Source organism: Pelecanus crispus, chromosome 5, assembly GCF_030463565.1.
Source record: "Pelecanus crispus isolate bPelCri1 chromosome 5, bPelCri1.pri, whole genome shotgun sequence".
In the NCBI taxonomy this organism is placed as follows: Eukaryota; Metazoa; Chordata; class Aves; order Pelecaniformes; family Pelecanidae; genus Pelecanus; species Pelecanus crispus.
The window spans coordinates 31,404,838-31,423,251 of NC_134647.1; the positions used below are offsets into that span (position 1 = coordinate 31,404,838).

At 38.9% G+C, this 18,414-nt stretch overlaps 1 protein-coding gene across 1 annotated transcript in view; it reads left to right on the forward strand.

The window, feature by feature from the left end:
• Positions 1 to 340: 340 nt before the first annotated feature.
• ALS2 (alsin Rho guanine nucleotide exchange factor ALS2) overlaps positions 341 to 18,414 on the forward strand; it is a 39,705-nt gene continuing 21,631 nt past the window's right edge. The window contains exons 1-11 of the mRNA XM_009479816.2: positions 341 to 363; positions 2,815 to 2,969; positions 4,318 to 5,234; positions 7,609 to 7,969; positions 8,844 to 9,012; positions 9,450 to 9,546; positions 9,949 to 10,035; positions 10,978 to 11,154; positions 12,861 to 13,032; positions 13,425 to 13,605; positions 15,399 to 15,464. Of these exons, the coding sequence (XP_009478091.1) occupies positions 344 to 363; positions 2,815 to 2,969; positions 4,318 to 5,234; positions 7,609 to 7,969; positions 8,844 to 9,012; positions 9,450 to 9,546; positions 9,949 to 10,035; positions 10,978 to 11,154; positions 12,861 to 13,032; positions 13,425 to 13,605; positions 15,399 to 15,464 (2,402 nt within the window). The 5' untranslated portion in view covers positions 341 to 343. The remainder of the gene's footprint in view (positions 364 to 2,814; positions 2,970 to 4,317; positions 5,235 to 7,608; positions 7,970 to 8,843; positions 9,013 to 9,449; positions 9,547 to 9,948; positions 10,036 to 10,977; positions 11,155 to 12,860; positions 13,033 to 13,424; positions 13,606 to 15,398; positions 15,465 to 18,414) is intronic.

The following is an 18,414-nucleotide window of genomic DNA, read 5'->3' on the forward strand; positions in this document are numbered from 1 at the left end:
TGATGTTAATTTCTGCCTTTGAACTAGGTTTTGTTCATTCTGTCCTTACAATAGACCTATTGTGAGATGAGTAGGTAGGACAAGTCTGGCTGTTTAGCTTTTGTCTGCCAACTCAGTGTGAGTGAACTAAGTACTTCAACCATGCTAGTGTTGTGGAAGTGCTTATTTATTTAAAATGGGATCTAAAGCTTTGCTTCTTGTTTATTGTGTGGCATTTTTTTTAATAGGCTTAACATTATTTGCAATTAAATAGCTGGTTTTTATGTTTTACAGTTTGTGGAAATTACACTGTTCCTTTTGAAAGAGGAATGATTTGGTGGTGATGGAGTGCTGCCACTGACAGATGGACTCACAGGAAAGAAGGTGAGAATGAGCAGCTAGGTGAAACCACAGAGGCTCCCTGAAATATGCCAGCTCATGATCATCCTGTAAAATTATTCAGTGGTGCCTCAGCGGTGTCAGCATACTCTTTATGTAACTTACACTAAAGGGAAGAAAAGGAGTAATGTAGCTTTAGTCTCAGTTATGTCTGGAACATTTCACTTGTTACAGCAGCAACTTCTTTTTGTAGTTGATTGTTGAAACTTTTGAAGGGATAGCCATAGGCTGAAAACTTGAAGGTAACATTCTCCGGTGAACAGTAAATCATATCTGTTACCTGCACTTGTGAATTTTGATTCTGGACCAGTAACCCTGCAGTAGACTATTCTTTTGCTCCTTGTTTCTTCCACTAAGATACCTGACAGAGGTCAGGTGGTTTTGGGATGGAAAATTAGTGTCTTGTAATAAATCCTCGTGTGTGACTATCCAAATTTGTCTTACAGTGTTCTCTGAAGACTTATTAAATGGATAAAAGCCCAAATATCAGGCTTTGGACTGAATTTAATGCACAGTATTTTGATGAAAACTATGTTACTGTGTTGTGTTCTTTGGTGTGCTTTGCCCATCTGAGTAAAATTTTTATTTTAGCTAAATGTCCTAACTATGATGTTGGATTTTTCTAAGTGTGTGGTTTTTTTTTTTTTTTTTTTACCCTGGTCTATATATTACTCAGTTGGCTCCTTCTTAATTTACTTCTTAATTTACTTCTATTCTAATCACAAGTCCTATGTATTTAAAAATGCAAGATGGATTCTGCATTTTAATACTGTGTATGTTTGGATTAAATTACTTACGTAAATTTTAGAAGAGTTCTTGACTCTCACCTTTTTGTTGATTTTTTTCTTTTTTTTTCTTTTTTTCTGTTATGTGGAAAAAGAAGAGAGATTGGGGATAGGCACAGGAGCTGAGAGAGACATAGTTCTATCTCTTAGTTATTCTCATCTTGAATGTTTCAGAGGCAGATTATGCAAAGGTGTTGTTCATCCTATGCACTACAAGTAGCAACATTTTTAGTTTAAAAATTTTAATCAGTAGTCTGCATGAATAGGGCCTTATGGCTTTTGAATGTGCTATTTGCATAAGTTGTCCACAGTGCAGCCTATCAGACTAGCTTTTTCTGGGTCTGCTTCAGTATTGGAATACATTTGGGGTTTTGTGCCCTTTCTTGTAGACAAAAATTGCCATTTCATCAAAACCCTTCTCGCTACCTTATATATTTAATTTCACAAGTTCATGTAAAGCTGTGAGAACTGATTTATGTGGGGAGTAAATGACTTGATTGTTGGCAAATAAGGAGCTAAACCTACTTTTTCATGCAGGGTGGATAACAATTCTATATAAAGTTTTAAATTAATTTAAAGAAAACTGTTTAACTTGAAATGCTGTCAGTCTATATTCATGTTTAAAATGAGGTTTTGTGTTTGTTTAAATCTAGTGATTCCACAAATTGTTAAAACAGTTTGCTTGTTGTCAAAGTTCTGAGGAATTTCTTTCTGCTGAATGGGAGAAGTTGCTGACTGAGTGTTCAAACCAGAGTGTGTTGAAGTGTTAAACCAGCTTTGGATAGTTCCAGTTACTCTTGCAAGGCCAGATACTTTCATTGTGTTTCAGGATTTTATTTTTTCTTGGTTCAATTGATTTGAGCGAGTGGCTCATTTGAATCTGAGAAACCCATTAAGAATTAAAAAAGGATAAGCTCTTATAGGTGTAATGTTTTGAAGACACTGGGAATGGGAGCAATTGGTTCATGGTAAAATCTGCACACAATACATCCTTTGCTTAATTACTTACTCTTAAAGCAAATGTTATTTGAGGCATTTATGTGTATTTCCAGCATACCTGATGTTCCATGTAACTGATAAAAACATGGTTACAAGGCTGTTTTTCTTGCATTTTTGATTTCCAAAAGCTGAATAATACAAAAGATGAATAAAACCTAATAAACCAGAGATGTTCCTTCTGCTTTCTAACACAGGAAGAGTTAACATAAATCTCAGTGTTCACATAGGAGTGGAGTTTGCTTACATGTAGGTAGAACTGATGCAATGATCTCCCTCAGCATACAATGACAGAATTGTGTATTAATTTGATCTCCTTGCTGTGAGCAACGAGTACAATATATAATACAAAGGCTATATCAGTTGTGAATAAATGCATCTTTAAGTTTGCTAGTGACAAGATCAGCTGCTTTTCAGGCAGTAAAGTACAAGTGAAAAAGAAAGGTAATGATTTCAAATAGAAGATACTTGGGTTTTATTTAAATAACATTTAAATTAAGATTACTAAATTGTACATGAAATATGTTGAATTTCTGAAATTAAGATTAATGCCTGAACTACTAAGCCTTTTCTACATGTATGAAAAGCAAACTGTGCATTACTGAACCACAGAAAACTTCAAGCTGATTCTGTATTTCCTCCAATCTTTTTGTAGCTCAGAAGAGGCAGAAGGAGCCAAAGAGAGAGGCCTGGTCTATGTTTGGAAGGCTGGTTCCTGCTCTGTAACTCCAGAAAGGCTTCCAGGGCTCAGTGGAAAGACTGTATTACAGGCAGCCCTTGGAATACATCATGGGTTACTTCTAACAGAAGGTCATAAACATCTTGATTGTAAAGATTTGAGGCAATAACAAACTTTACTGTCAAGTTTTCTTCTTTTAGATTTTTTTTTCATTCTATCTGTCTCATACACAGCTTTTAAACAGCTAGATTTTTAACTTTGCCAGTATTTCCTTCTTAGTGATAAGTTACTTAAAACTGTGTTGGAATAGAAATTATATGCATAGTGTGTTCTTTCATACTCCTTTTTTTTTTTTTAACAATGACTCTGGATTTCCTCTTTAAAGATGATAATGTAATCTGAACTGTGTTAACTCAAAATAACATTTCTTGTGATGTCTTTCATTCAGAAAGGACAGTACAGCAAGAGGTTCTCTTGATGTATAAGAGCTTTGGTTTCTGTGTGCTTCTGGAAGAATGTGTGTCTAATAGATGCATTAGAGTGAGTCTTGGTTTGTGAGCAGTTTGGCACTTTTAGTATTTCTAAAAGTCAGTCCCTTTAAGTGTTTGTGTAGCTTGGCCCTTACTTCTACTGATCAATGGGCATAGAGTTGTAAAGACTAAACTGGAAGTTGCTTCTTTGATTTTTCTCTCATGTTTTTGGAGGAAAGATTCCAGGTTATTGGTGAGTCTGCTTTAAGCATCTCTCCTCTATTGGAGTTGTTACGGAGCTCCAGTGGTTTTTTTTAGAACATATTTATTTCATAATTAAAAGGACTTTTTGCATGTGTGTTCTTGCCCCATGAAGCATGTTGTTTGCAGATATGATTTAACATTTTTCTATCATTGTGAAAACAACTGTTCATTTTAAAAATAGACTTCTGCAATTTAGAATTAGCAAAGTAACTTGACGTGGCATTGCTGCAGTCTTTTCAGGTAAAGGTAATGAAATTTTGGAGAGGCTGCAGTACAACACCAAACCAGTCCCACCTGACGGGGCAATCCTATCTTACTGTAAAGTGGTAAAACAGTACGGTTTGGTGATGCTAGATCTCTGTATGGAAAGATGAGCTCTGTAACTTTGTCATGCCCTTCAAGCATGGTTATATGTCCTTAGTATGTTGTATGGTCTTAAAATAAAAAGGACCAATAAATACACTTAACTTGGGTATAGTAGGATTTTTAGCAGAAAAGCATTACTTAGTTCAACAGTGCATGCATGTACAGGGTAACGTCAGCATAAGGTACAGAACCTAACAGCAGCAATAGCAGAGAGCAGCCAGCAGTCTTCATATATCAATAGCCGTAGTTTTGCTGAGCCTGGAGTAAGTTAATCTGAATCTCGCCTCACTTTTTTGTATTGGTTTAACTTTGTGCTAGGTTTTTAACTTTAACTCATGCTAGTTTTTTGGGTTTGTGTTTTTTTTTTTTTTTCTCCCAGGTGGAGAGGTCTACAGTTTCGGAAAACTGCCCTGGAGATCAGGACCGGAGGAGTTATGTGCTAATAGTCCTATCCTAGAAAATACTTTGCTTGGGCATCATGTTATTACAGTGGCAGCTGGCAGCTTCCATAACGGAGCCGTGACAGAAAGTGGTGTGGTGTACATGTGGGGGAACAATTCTGCTGGCCAGTGTGCAGTTGCCAATCAGGCATGCGTACCAGAGCCCCAACCCATCAGTATTTCTGATTCTGAAACCAGTCCTCTGTTATCAGTAAGGATTTTGCAGCTAGCATGTGGAGAAGAACACACGCTGGCACTATCGCTAAGCAGAGAGATATGGGCTTGGGGGAGTGGCTGCCAGCTCGGTCTCATAACAACAACTTTCCCAGTGACAAAGCCACAGAAAGTAGAGCACCTGGCAGGACGTGTCGTGCTCCAGATTGCTTGTGGAGCCTACCACAGCCTGGCTCTGGTACAATGTCTCCCTGTGCAGGAAATGAAGCCTATCCCAGAGAGGTGCAATCATTGCAGTCAACTCCTCATTACCATGACAGACAAGGAAGATCATGTAATCATTTCAGATAGTCATTGTTGCCCACTGGGTGTAGCACTGTCTGATAACCAACCAGAAAACCGTGTCTTCTGTTCCTCATTGGAGACCCTAGAAGGAAAAAGTGTAACAGGTAGCCAAAGTGAAGACTGTCAGAAACCACTTGTGGAAGAACATATGCTTGTTGCTTTAGAATCTGATGGAGCAAGTATGCTTTCTGGCAACGATGGACAGGAAGACAGTGGAATTTCTAGTCCTGGAAATATTCTGTTCCCAGACAAAAAAGGAGTGAAAGAGTACTTAAGTTTATCAGATCGCTCATTAAATGAGAGCCTGCAGAAAAACATCTGCACAGAACCTGAGCAGGTTGGTACCTAGTCAGTAGCTCTTAATTTGCTACAACTTCTCTTGTATACATGACAATGTTACTTCTTTCACAAATGAAAAATTGTTTGTTTAATGTAGCTGTGGGGTTCCTGTAGTTTCAGAGTTTCTTCTCTGTGATGGTTCTCAACTTCTAAGTGGAAGAGGTTTTTTTTGTCCTCCACCCTTGTTCAATTGTAAGGCTTTATTGTGAGCAGCCTTGGCAGCGCTATAGTCTCTCCTCTTTGTGGTCCACAGTACTAGAACCACATAAGCCAGTTTCCCATTCTCTAGCTATTTTATGATGCATGGTTTTCCCATTTGTGTGGGGCTGTAAGCTGGTACTTGTCTAATTTATCTTTAAGGTAAAACTTTCTTTTCTGTATGTGGAATGAATCCCTCACAAATCTGTCTAATTTCTCAATCAGTTAAAAATTCAAGATTGCAAGTAAAGATTGTAAAGGTAATGTTAAAGCATTGACCAAAAGGCTTCTAATGTTAATCATGTAGGGGTGGCATAAACTTATAAACAGGGATGGGAGATACATAAGTACTAATCTGTTTTGTGTGATGTGGAAAATGGTTCAACAACACTCTCTTGATGCTATGGCAGAACAGTAAAGTAGTAATTTCTTAATAAGGATCAGAAAATGCTTGATATAAAGGTTCAAGAGCTGTTCACTGTTCCCAGGTCCCTGACAAAATTGTTTTCCATTATTTTGAAAAAAATCTTGGGGCAGGAGGGGGGAAGAAGATACAACCCAAAAGCTATTAGACAGAAAACTAATCCAAAATCTTGCAGTGCAGTCTGGCAGTCCCTACATAAGTACTGTCCTCCTGGATGGTTTACGGTAAAGGTAATGTCTGTTAGAAAAACTGCCACTCTGTGGCCCAATATGCAAAATTCATAGCAGAACTCTGAAAATTTCTTTTGTCATTTCAAGTGTTGTGTAGATACCAATTTCTTAATTTTTTTTTTTGTAGTTAGAGTAAAAAATTTTTCACAGTGGCTCTGGGAGATAAATTTCACAGTGCCTGATAAGTAGTTGATTTTTGTTATCACCTCTGATTGGAGGGGAAAAAAAAAAGTAGTATTAAAACCAAAACAAACTGTCCAGTAACTTGGTGATTCAGGAAGTTATATTATTTTCCTATTCTGAAGGAAACTTTTATTTCAGAGAAGTTAACATTGTGCAAACACAGTTATCCTTCCTTTTGGTTTTTGCTTATACGAATACATTCTGCCAGTGTGGGCCTCCCAGACTCATGCGAGAACTCCTGCCATTAGGAGATGACTGGAACGTACAGTTTCATGCTCCCTTTTTCAACTCCTTGTTCCTGGAATATTTCCAGAGTACTGTTTCCCTTGCACAGTTCCAGGAATAAACAAGCCTGGAGTTGATTCACTGAATCTTAACACAATTGAGCATACATGTGAAGAGCAGAGATGAGGACTCTAATGTAATATTTCAGCGCTAGCAAAATCCTTTGTTTCTCTTTGCTTTCCTACACAAATGGAGTTTGCTTTTCTGTGTTGCTAGGCGTGCCTTTTATAAATAGGAATGAAGTACAAGTAAATAGGACCAATTTCAATCCTTTAGCTTAATTTTTCACAAAAAAGAGAAGTCAAAGATTGTTTTCCTTCTGGCAGGATAAAATGAGCTCTAATATTTATATTAATATTATTTCCCACCATGTATTAGGAAAATGGGACTTTGCTGTCTTTGTTTTGACATTCAAACTGTTTGGCAAATATAATCTTGTGCATTATTTCTTATTTGGTGGGTAAATTGATTGCTATTATAGGTAATCGTGTGCTGGTACTAATAATTGCCTTCAGTCAGTTTGTCCCTAGTGTGACTTGATGATTGTTAACTAAGCTTTATATGGATACAACAGTAGCATGAGGGGACACATAGGCTAGAATGGTCTTAAGATAGACCTTGCAAAATGAATCCATGAATCACTGTTTCCTTTTAACATATCAAAGGGAGAACTTATCTCTCTGTAAATACAGCACACTCACTGATACACTTTAACTGGTGGCAAAGAAGTGGGTAAGAAGCCTAAAATTAAATCCCTTTTTATATTTCTTTGCAAAGATTTTTTTTTTATTTTAAAAAAAACAGGCCCCCAGTCTCTTATGGATGAGCTACAAGACAAGTGCAACAGACAAAGCCCAGTCCATGTAGAAATGGTGCTTGGTCCTACCTTAAAAAATGTGATTCTGAGGAATAGATGTACACCTAAGTATAAAAAGCTTCCTCATAATGTCTTGTTCAGTATAGCACATAGTTTGAATAGTGAATGTGTATATCATCATCCTACTGTTATGTGCTGTCTGGTATGATAGTCTTCAATTTTTCTTTGGTTTTAGCCTTCTCAAGAAGAGCAACTTGGTGCTTGTATCCCTGGCCCTCCAGGTACCAGCACATCTGCCTTGAACAGCTTGGTGGCCTCTTGTGCATCAGCAGTTGGTGTGAGAGTAGTTGCTACATATGAAGCTGGAGCATTGTCTCTGAAGAAAGTAATGAACTTCTATGGCACACCTTCCAGTGAACCAGGATCTCAATCTGGCGGCGGTTCCCCAGGGCCTGAAGCTCTGAAAGACAGTCGAGAAGAGCAGGTCAGACTGGAATCCATGCAGGGGAAGAAGAGTTCCAGTTTGGTAGATATTAGAGAGGAGGAATCTGAAGGAGGGAGTCGAAGACTTTCCCTGCCTGGCTTGTTGTCCCAAGGTAAAAAAGCACACTGGGAAAACCAAGAGACTGGAAAATATATGATAATGTGGATGTTTATAACTGAAAATAAAACATATTTATTGAACATGAATCTAATCCTCTACCAAAGGTGTTTATGAATTATAAACTGTATTTTAGGACTTGAAGGCAGTTGGGGGAGTGAAGGATAGCAGATACTGCATGCTAAGAAAACCAAAAGCATAGTGGGTTTAGGAATGTTCTTTGTTGGTGAAGTACGGTAAAGTGGGCACATTGTAGTAGTCTGGGCATCTTACTGCAAAATGATGGCAAACTATCTTTCATATAGTTTGCATAGCAGATAAAAAAATCTGTGTGGCCTGTAATCCCTACTGCACTGAGCTGGTTTTAGGCCAGGGGACCTAGAAATATTCCAATTCCCACTGCCAAACTTCAAAGTTAATGACTTTCTTCCTTCATAGATTTTAGTGTTGTTAATTTCTCTGGGTGGGTACATGGTTTAGTTCTATATTGATCTTGCATCTGAGGGGAGATTTTAGGAAGTACTGAAATCTGTTGTTTGCTGCAAGGATATATTTTCTTTCAAACTGTACTTTTTTTTAATGTATAGTTTGTTTTGCTTCAGTATAACTGTATAGTTCTCATATGCCTGTTATCCTTCAATAGCTGGTGAAAATTAGTTGGGATCTGTCTCCTTTTATCACATACGTTACTTCTTTGTATCAGTAACCTATCTTCTTATGTCAGCCTTTGTTCTCAATCTTAATTAAGATCTCTTTAAGAAGTCTTGATCAGTTATCTCAAATGGTACTGTTACTGTGTAACACATGGTCTGAGTGATATATTTACTTAAAATGATGCGCAATTTTTCTATCTCTTGGCCTATTTTCAGTTTCTCCTAGGCTCTTACGGAAGGTAGGGCGGGCAAAAATGCGGACTGTAGCTCTGACTCCAACCTACAGTGGTGAGGCTGATGCTCTCTTACCCTCCCTAAGAACGGAGGTATGGAGCTGGGGAAAGGGGAAGGAAGGACAGCTAGGACATGGTGATGTTCTGCCAAGGTGAGATTTCTTTGATAAATGCTTTTTAGTAGGTCACTAGGAAATCTTGAGTATCCAGCATTCTCAAATTCAGTCAACTACCTTGCATTGTGTTCTTGTTCTTTTGTGTTGTGACCTAAGTTCCTCCAAGTAACATGTTTTATGCTGTATTGTTACTGAATGTCAATCAGTTATGACTTTTCCCCTTGTAATCACTACGAGTTTTGGTGATATTTTGACTTTGCCCAAACTGGGGGGAGGCTTATCATCATCTTTTGCCCTTCATGATGTTTTTGACTAAGCTGGTTTATTGCCAAAAGACTCCATGTATGTTTGTTTTCTCTAATTTGTTTGGGGGAAAAAATAAAACTTGGAATTTATTTTTGTCTTAAGAATACCTCTGATAATCTCTTTTTAACTCCCCTTCCCCCCACCCCTGCGGTTCTGGGGATTGACAGGCTTCAGCCACTATGTGTGAAAAGCCTTGATGGTAAAGAAGTGATTCACCTCTCTGCTGGTGGCCATCATTCCTTAGCACTCACTGCCAAATCCCAGGTACAAGTGATTGTTATCATTTATTGCTTATCTATGACATAATTGTCATGTTTGGTGTTTTCTAGGTTTTTGTTTCTTTCACTTCTAAACTTTTGTTTCCGTTTGTGGGAGGCAACTTGGAAGCAGTGTGGAATTTTAATTCTATTTCTGCCAAAGTTCTGCATGTACCATCAACATTACATTTAAAGATTGCAATGACTTGATATGGTGCATTCCATTTCTGTATGTGAGAAGACAATTTGAGAATATAGGAAGACTGGAAATTAGGGAATTGCTTCTTGGTACATGAATCTTATACCCTTGACTCGTGTGTTTGCACACTTGGTGTGTTGTACTACTACAGTTTGGTATGTGTCCATGTATATAAACTTACATTCTCATGTTTAGCTATGTTTCTTACAGGTGTATTCATGGGGCAGTAATATCTCTGGCCAGCTTGGTCACTTGAACTCCCCAACAACAGTCCCTCGTCTTGCAAAGGTACTTTCTGTTTTCTGTATTTTCCTTCTTTCAGTTTAGGGTCTCTTCTTATACAAATGAGTGCAAAGTAATTTCTAAAAACTGACCTTGTTTATGTATCTGCGTGCTATACACTAGTAGAGCCCTTGATTTCTTTGGCTTATACTGTGAATATGATCATTAGATGAGCTTGTGTAAATGATTTCTTGGGTAGATTTTCACAGACTTCCACTGGTTGTTTTTTTGACCACATTGAAGTTCTAAAACTGAGAAATGTGACTGGTTGTATCTTCTTAACAAATTTCACTTTTACCTTATATTTGGCTTCTCTAATACCGATGTTGTAGTGCTGAAACTTTTAAATAACTTGGAATACTGTTTTTATTCTAAACATTCTTCTACCATTTTTAGCTTTGCTAGACCATGACCATATTTGTTCACATCTGTATTTCCAGAGCTGTTTTGGCAGTGGGTTTTCTATTTGTTTTGAACTTTTCATCAAATTGAGTGAATAGCCAAATAATGATTTTGGGTTAGACCAGACCCTTGCCTCTGTTTTCTGGCGCTTGTCTTAGCGGAAAACTAGTGGCAGAGTTTTCCTGCTTAGGCCTTATGCAAATTAATGTACAGCATGTTAACTGTCCCAAATTTATAGATTTCCCAGTTAAATGTAGAGGAGAGCATAGTGTCCCAACTTTAATGAAGCTCACCTGATGCCCATTTAAAAATAAAACTGATTTAAAGGCAAAAAATGAGCCATCAGAAAGAAGACTGGAAAGAGATAATTTTCAGTATACATGCAAGAAATGTATTTGTTACGAGACACTGAATTTGAAAAATTACCAGTTATTGCAATACTTTTTCTTGGCAGGTGTATTATATGCATGTGTGACTAGAACAGTTCAGTACTTTTCTCTCCTTCCAGCTTCAGGTGATGATTTCTAATGTCTTTTTCTTCCTCGTGAATTTCAGATGTGTGGTGATGGTGTTTGGAGTACAGCAGCAGGACTAGATTATTCCCTCTTCTTAGCAGATGAGGAAGACTTCCAACCTGGATTATATTATAGTGGCCAGGAGACAACAACAGAAAACAATTTGTATGAAAATAGCTGCACTAAGAGTCCAGTTCTGTTACTGTCCTGTAGTAAGGTGAGTGGTAGTTCCTTTAAGTTAGTGCAAATCATACTGATGATTTTTGGAAATAGCACAGTGTTGTTCAACTAGCTTTAATGGTGTCAAGTCAAGTAACTGGTTCCTAGCAGTCAAATCAGGAGCACAGCTTATGGAGGGCAGAGAGGAGGCCTAATTAGTATTGGTCTCCTCCCTGTCTGTTTCTTGCTCTTCCCTTCTGTTTGAAGGACAGGGAGGTGTTTCTAGTGTGTCTAATGGATTTCCTTCCGTGTGTGTGTTGCAGAAGTGTGCCCTTATATTGTGCTCTGTTTTCACCACAGTCTTCATTCTTCACTGCTACTGCTCTTCATTTTCCTATTGTTTCTCAAGTGATTGAGGGCGCTGCCTGCTCTATTCCATTCCGCTTCCTATGCATCTTGTTTGGCAGTGGGCAGAAGGTCCCCCGGAGTTCTGCACCATCTCCTTCCCTCCCCCTTCCTTTCTCATGGGGAACTGAGCAAAGGCACAAAAATGTGCATTTGCATGTTTATGGGAGAGAGGAGGTGACCCTATGCAATTTTCTTCATGAAGCTGAATCTCATATCTGCCTTGAAGTTGGCATGAGGTGGGGGAGAGTGTACTCTGACTGCAAATCCTCTTCCAAGTTGTTTGTATGATTTCAGACCGACCTGAGTTTAGGGTAACAAAAAGGTGAGGGTAGAAAGCAGTTCTTTGTCTCAGCTCTTCTGGGTCTCATTGCTGCTTCCTTAGATTGAGCAGAATAGCAGTTGGAGAGGGGTTTTGAGGAGGGACAGCAATTTAGACACTGGGTCCATGCATATGCACGTGCATGTGTGTGCGTGTATGTGCACACATGTATGTGGGTGCAGACACACACACACTTACATTCCTTCTATAAGATTGTTTTTAGCCATTTGCTTCCCTTGTAGGGTGACTTATAGGCTCTTGCATATCAGAATTGGCCCGTGGGTTGAATGACACACATGGAATGTTGAATGACTCTGGCTCAAAGTTTCTAAGGAATCCTCTATTTAATGACAAAGGAAATAAAAGTAGAGATCAAACACTGAATTACTATATGGTATTGCATGTGAACCAGAATTAGTGAGGAGCCGCAATGTGTCAGTGGCACTTGTGCTGACCTTAGAGAAGAATTTTGCTTCCAATTGCTGTGGAAAGCAAATACCTACTAATACCTGGACTGGTATTAGTCCTGTAATATTACTCTTATCAATAAATTGTCATCTTACAGGTCCAGAAAGGACTATAGTTCACAGCATAGTCATAATATTAAAACCTTGTTATTCTCACTTCCTAATTAATAGGAGAAATAGCTGATGTAATGATACTATTTAATACCAACATTGTTGATATAAGCATGAAGTATACTGCAATTCTAAAAGTGACTGAACTTAACGTCACTATCTCTTAACTGTGGAATTGTTGTATGAGTCACCTTAAAAGACGGTCGATTTATTGTCTTTTAGGATCTGTCAGTACCAGGAAAATGAACAACATCGATTATAAATGTTTCTTCTAGTTTTATCATTCTTGTATTAAGCCAGTATTGAATCAATTGTTTGTCACTGTAGGTAATTAATACTTATTGTCACTTAGTGCTCCTAAAGATGTGCTTTTTTGCTGCATTGCCCTATTTTTAAATTGGAGCGTAAAAAGAAAAATACTAAAGCTGCCTTTTTTCTTTTCTCTTTTTCGTCTTTCAGATAGGGTACATAAGCAATGTGATAGCTGGTGGTGACAACTGTTTGGTCTTAGTAGACAAAAACGTAATGGGATATATCGCCAGTTTGCATGAGTTGGCTTCTACTGAGAGGAGGTTTTATTTCAAACTGAGTGAGATCAAATCTCAGGTTCTTAGACCTCTTTTAGGTTTAGGTAAGAACTTATTTTAATGTTTGCTTTGATATTATTTCCCCTACGTTCCACAACGAATTTCTTTATGCAAAAATTAAAAATAATTATATATTTTTAAGATAAAGCTAAGGTCTTACTCTTCTCCCCTGTTCAGATGAACTGATGAAATACAGCTGCATTTCAACATCTGCATTATGTTATTAGTATGTGCACTTTTCCTGACTCTTTCATCTGAAATAACCTAATTATTTGAGCTGTGTTTAGTCTAAAATTGTTGAATTCCTGATTCTGGAAAATGTAGCCATGAGGTGAAATTGCCGATAAAACATCTAAACTGCACCTTCTGGTAATTCTCTTTATTAATGGGTGCTGCTCTTGTAAGGTAAGCTAAATTGCTTTCTGGTCTGTTACAGATAACTTGGGCAGTGCAAATACAATCCAGTTGTTGCAGGAAATGGCAAGCAGGTTCAGCAAGCTATGCTATCTCATCGGTCAACATGGAGCTTCTTTAAGTAGCTTTCTTCATGGAGTAAAAGAAGCCAGGAGCTTGGCCATCCTGAAGCATTCCGGTCTCTTTTTGGATAGTTACACTGAGCAAGTATTCAATTCCCTCTCATTTTGAGTCTCCACAGGCTGAATCTACTGACCACAACAAGCCCTGAGTTAGGGGAAAGCAGATCATAAGGAAAGCTACATAAGTAACTGTTGTGCAAATTGATTTCTTGCAATTTAAATGTGAATTAGTTTGTGTAAAACTCTCCATACTTTGTAGTGAGCTATACAGTTCAAAGTCTTCACCAGTGGAGCACACTGGACAGCTTCAGCTTCCCTAATATAAAACTCTACGTATAAAATCCTCTTTGGTTGCTGCATATATATCTGTAAAAAAGCAACATGTTCGTTACTTAATAGTAAGGACCTTATAATATAATGTAATAGTTACCATGGCTAGGCTACTAAGTAAAGCTACCTTTAGGGATTTACTGTAGTTACAAAATGCCTTTTCAGTAGTCATTAAATAAAAATTGTCTCCCAGAAGAACAATTCTTCTGTCCTGGTATCTGCTAAATAGCTAGCATTACACCTTTCACCCAAAAGACAGAGCTGCTTTAGTGCTCAGAATTAACCCTGAATTGTCCTGGTTGTTATGTTTATTACCTTAATGCTTTTGGGAGAGTAAGTCTATGCGGTCACTCTGCTGTCTTTCTCCTCAATAACTTTTGTAGTTGCTGGATAATTTCATCCAAATGTAGCAGAAGTCTCATCATACTTAATAGCTACAGGCTTTTGTGAAAAATACTGGCTTGACAGAGGCAAGAGTCTAAAAATGTCCTCCCTGAATGTAGTCTTGGTTACCAGACATCTGAAAATCTCTAAGGGAACAAAATTTCAAGATCAGCAGCTCAGTTGTTATGCAGTACCATTTTGAATGTGCAGCTAGTTGCACTTTTTTCTAACACAAGCACAACAGTTACCACTGTTACTGGGTCAGTGATAAACTTATGCCATCTCACCCTAAAAGAAGCTTTCTTCTCTGTTTATCAAATGGGTTGCTCATAATTGTAAATATGTATTTTCTCCCTTTCTTACTTAGTCTTTGACTTCGTTTTTTCTTGTAATCTGGATTTCCAGAATTGGTTCTCATTACTCAGATTAGAAGTGTGTCTTAATTTCTTCTTCCTCCCTCTCAGACTGAAATACCTGATTTCTGTTCTCACTGTTACTGCCTGTCTTCTGCTCTCTCCCTTTGCTTTCTAATGCTTTACACATTTTTCTGTGTATGGCATCAGAATCTATGCATGCTCCTCAGCATAGTTCCTTGAGCATCTTCCAAGGATCCATCAGGCAACATAAGTGTTACCTGTTAATTGGGCTAAGCTGAGACCTCTTCCCTCGGGGAAAGGTGTGTGGGTTTGGTTTGGTTTTGTTTAAAAAAAAAAAAATGGTTTTCTTTTTTGGTAGGGGAGAACTGAAAGGTTGAATGTTGAATAGCAGGAAAAGAGAAATTCCCATCTTCAATTTTTTACTTTGAATAGAATTAGAAGCTAGCAGTATTAAACTGTTGAAACAGATGGCCTATTCTGTACATGCCCAAATTTGGGGGAAACAGAAAAAGAATTCAAGTTCTGTTTGCAAAGTAAGCCCTCTGCATTGTGGTAATGGCAGCAGAAATGTGGAATAGTAATGCATGTTCTATCCTCCATGTGGAAAGTGAATACTAAGTGTTCCAGCAACATTGAGTGTTTCACTGTTTAATATTTCCTCAAGTACTTGTATAGTAAAAGATACTACAGATCTCACTGGTAAACTGTTGGAAATTACAACAGCTGCTATTTCCAGGGATGTTCTCATTTTGTAACTGAAGCTCTTTTTCTTCCCCGTTTTAGGTATTGTACTTCAGTAACAAACTTCCTTGTAATGGGAGGATTTATGCTCCTTGCAAAGCCAGCAATGTAAGCAAAAATTTACCATTTTCTGGAGTTTTTGATCAACTAGAAAAGAACTGTACTTTAAAGAATTGTGTGTGTGTATGTGTACTAATGAGCATGCAGACACTTGGTCTCAGCTTGCTTGAGTACACTAATTCCTTCCATCAGATGAAGAAAAAGTTACTTCCTCTCCATGGTCATAAAAAAATTAGGTTAAAATGCTGCTGAATTAGTTTGGTTACTTTATCTTGAAGGTGGAGAAAGGAGGGAAAAAACATAAACTTGTAAATATCTTGAAAGAAATGTAGATAGATTTCAGATAACAATTTTTTTGCAGGCTTAGTCTTGAGGTTAAATTTTCATCATCTATTCAGTGTTTGTTAGTATCTTATTCTTTCAGATGTTGCTGTCAAGAAAATACAGAACAGCAAACTTTTCTTTAAGAATTAATCAGAGTAGATAATGTGAATTCACTTTCGGTTCTTTAGCTTTATGGAAGCGCTTTAAAATGGTGCAAAAAACCCATTTCTGCGCATGTATCTTCTCTGCCTCTCAAGGTTGCTTTACTCTATTTCATGCATAGATGCTCTTAAATGTGAGGAAGGAATTGTACCTTAAGGCCTGAGGCAGTATATTTGAAATTTAAAGATCATAAAGTAAAGCTTTTTTCTCAGTTCAATAGTATTTTTGTCTAGGAAATAAAGTAATGATAGAATCATAGAATCGTTTACGTTGGAAAAGACCTTTAAGATCATCCAGTCCAACCATTAACCTAACATTACCAAGTCCACACTAAACCAGTCAAGGGTAGACTAGACTAAACCATGTCCCCAGGTGCCACGTATACCCGTTTTTTGAACACTTCCAGGCATGGTGACTCCACCACCTCTCTGGGCAGCCTGTTCCAATGCTTGACCACCCTTTCCGTGAAGAAATTTTTCCTAATATCCAACCTAAACCTCCCCTGGTGCAGCTTGAGCCCATTTCCTCTTGTCCTATCGCTAACTACTTGGGAGAAGAGACCAACACCCACCTCACTACAATCTCCTTTCAGGTAGTTGTAGAGAGCGATAAGGTCTCCCCTCAGCCTCCTCTTCTCCAGGCTAAACAACCCCAGTTCCCTCATCCGCTCCTCATAAGGCCTGTGCTCCAGACCCTTCACCAGCTTCGTTGCCCTTCTCTGGACACGCTCCAGCACCTCCATGTCTTTCTTGTATTGAGGGTCCCAAAACTGGACACAGTATTCCAGGTGTGGCCTCACCAGCGCCGAGTACAGGGGAACAACCACTTCCCTGCTCCTGCTGGCCACACTATTCCTGAAACAAGCCCGGATGCTGTTGGCCTTCTTGGCCACCTGGGCACACTGCTGGCTCATGTTCAGCCAGCTGTCTACCAACACCCCCAGGTCCTTTTTGGCCAGGCAGCTTTCCATCCACTGTTCCCCAAGCCCATAGCGTTGCATGGGGTTGTTGTGACCGAAGTGTGGGACCAGGCACTTGGCCTTGTTAAACCTCATACAATTGGCCTTGGCCCATCGATCCAGCCTGTCCAGGTCCCTCTGCAGGGCCATCCTACCCTCGAGCAGATCGACACTCCCACCCAGTTTGGTGTCATCTGCGAACTTACTGAGGGTGCACTCAATCTCCTCATCAAGATCGTTGATAAAGATATTAAACAAGACTGGCTCCAAAATGGAGCCCTGGGGAACACCACTTGTGACCGGTCACCAACTGGACTTAACACCATTCACCACTACTCTCTGGGCTCAGCCACCCAACCAGTTTTTTACCAAGTGAAGAGTACACCTGTCCAAGCCATGAGCTGCCAGCTTCCCAAGGAGAATGCTATGGGAGACTGTGTCAAAGGCTTTGCTGAAGTCCAAGTAGATGACGTCTACAGCCTTTCCTTCATCCACTAGGCAGGTCACCAGGTCATAAAAGGAGATCAGGTTGGTCAAGCAGGACTTGCCTTTCATGAACCCATGCTGGCTGGGCCTGATCCCCCGGTTGATCTGCGCTTGCCTGTTGAGTTCACTCAGTATGAACTGCTCCATAATCTTTCCCGGCACCGAGGTCAGGCTGACAGGCCTGTAGTTTCCCGGGTCCTCCTTCTGGCCCTTCTTGTAGATGACACTGCATCTTTCACTCTACTGCTGTGAAGAAGTTGTTGCTATGAGGGTATGTTTTAATTTGTCTGAGGAATTGCCAGCTTTCCTTTCCTCCTAGATTCTGTAATCTGGGAGTAATTTTGTTACAGCTCTTTATGGAGCACTTTGCATGTAGTGTAAATGATGGTATTGGAAGTTCTTTGAAACACCAGGGTACCTAATGGAAAGAATCTTCTGCACCTGAGGACCAGTGCCAAAGGCTAAATACAAAATCTTGCTGCAGAGAGACACTGAGAATCTTTCTGTATTGGTCAAGATTTTTAGGGTGACATACAGGAAATCTTAGTTCAAGTATAAGCGTATTTATAGTTAGTACTGAAAAGTTCTGGATGCTGAAATTACTCTTACTGAATTCTTCACATCAGTTGTCGCTGTCAGGTGTCACAGCTTCTCCTACTGCAACTAGGGTCTAATTAGGGAGAGTAATACTTTTTCAGGTTCTGAAACTTCAGGGACGAGATGTCTTAGAAGTTTTGTCCTGCTACTTGCAAAGGGAAGTCAAGAATATCTTTGATAATGATGGATTTCTCCATCCCCCACCCCTTCCCCGAGGCATACTGTCTTAAGTCAATGGTTAATGATGTCAGCCTGTCTTTTATGGATATTCTGCAATATGAATGCATTAGAAGTAGTCACAACTTTAAAAAAGTGCTGGCTTCAGTAGAAGTCTCCATTGTTGGCAGGTTTTTGAGCATTTACCCTGAAAGAGTAGATGAGCTATACTCAGTGTTATGAATCTGTTGTTATTTGACACTTTTCTACAGACCTCCATACGAGGATCTTGAAGCACTTCAAAAATGCAAGCCA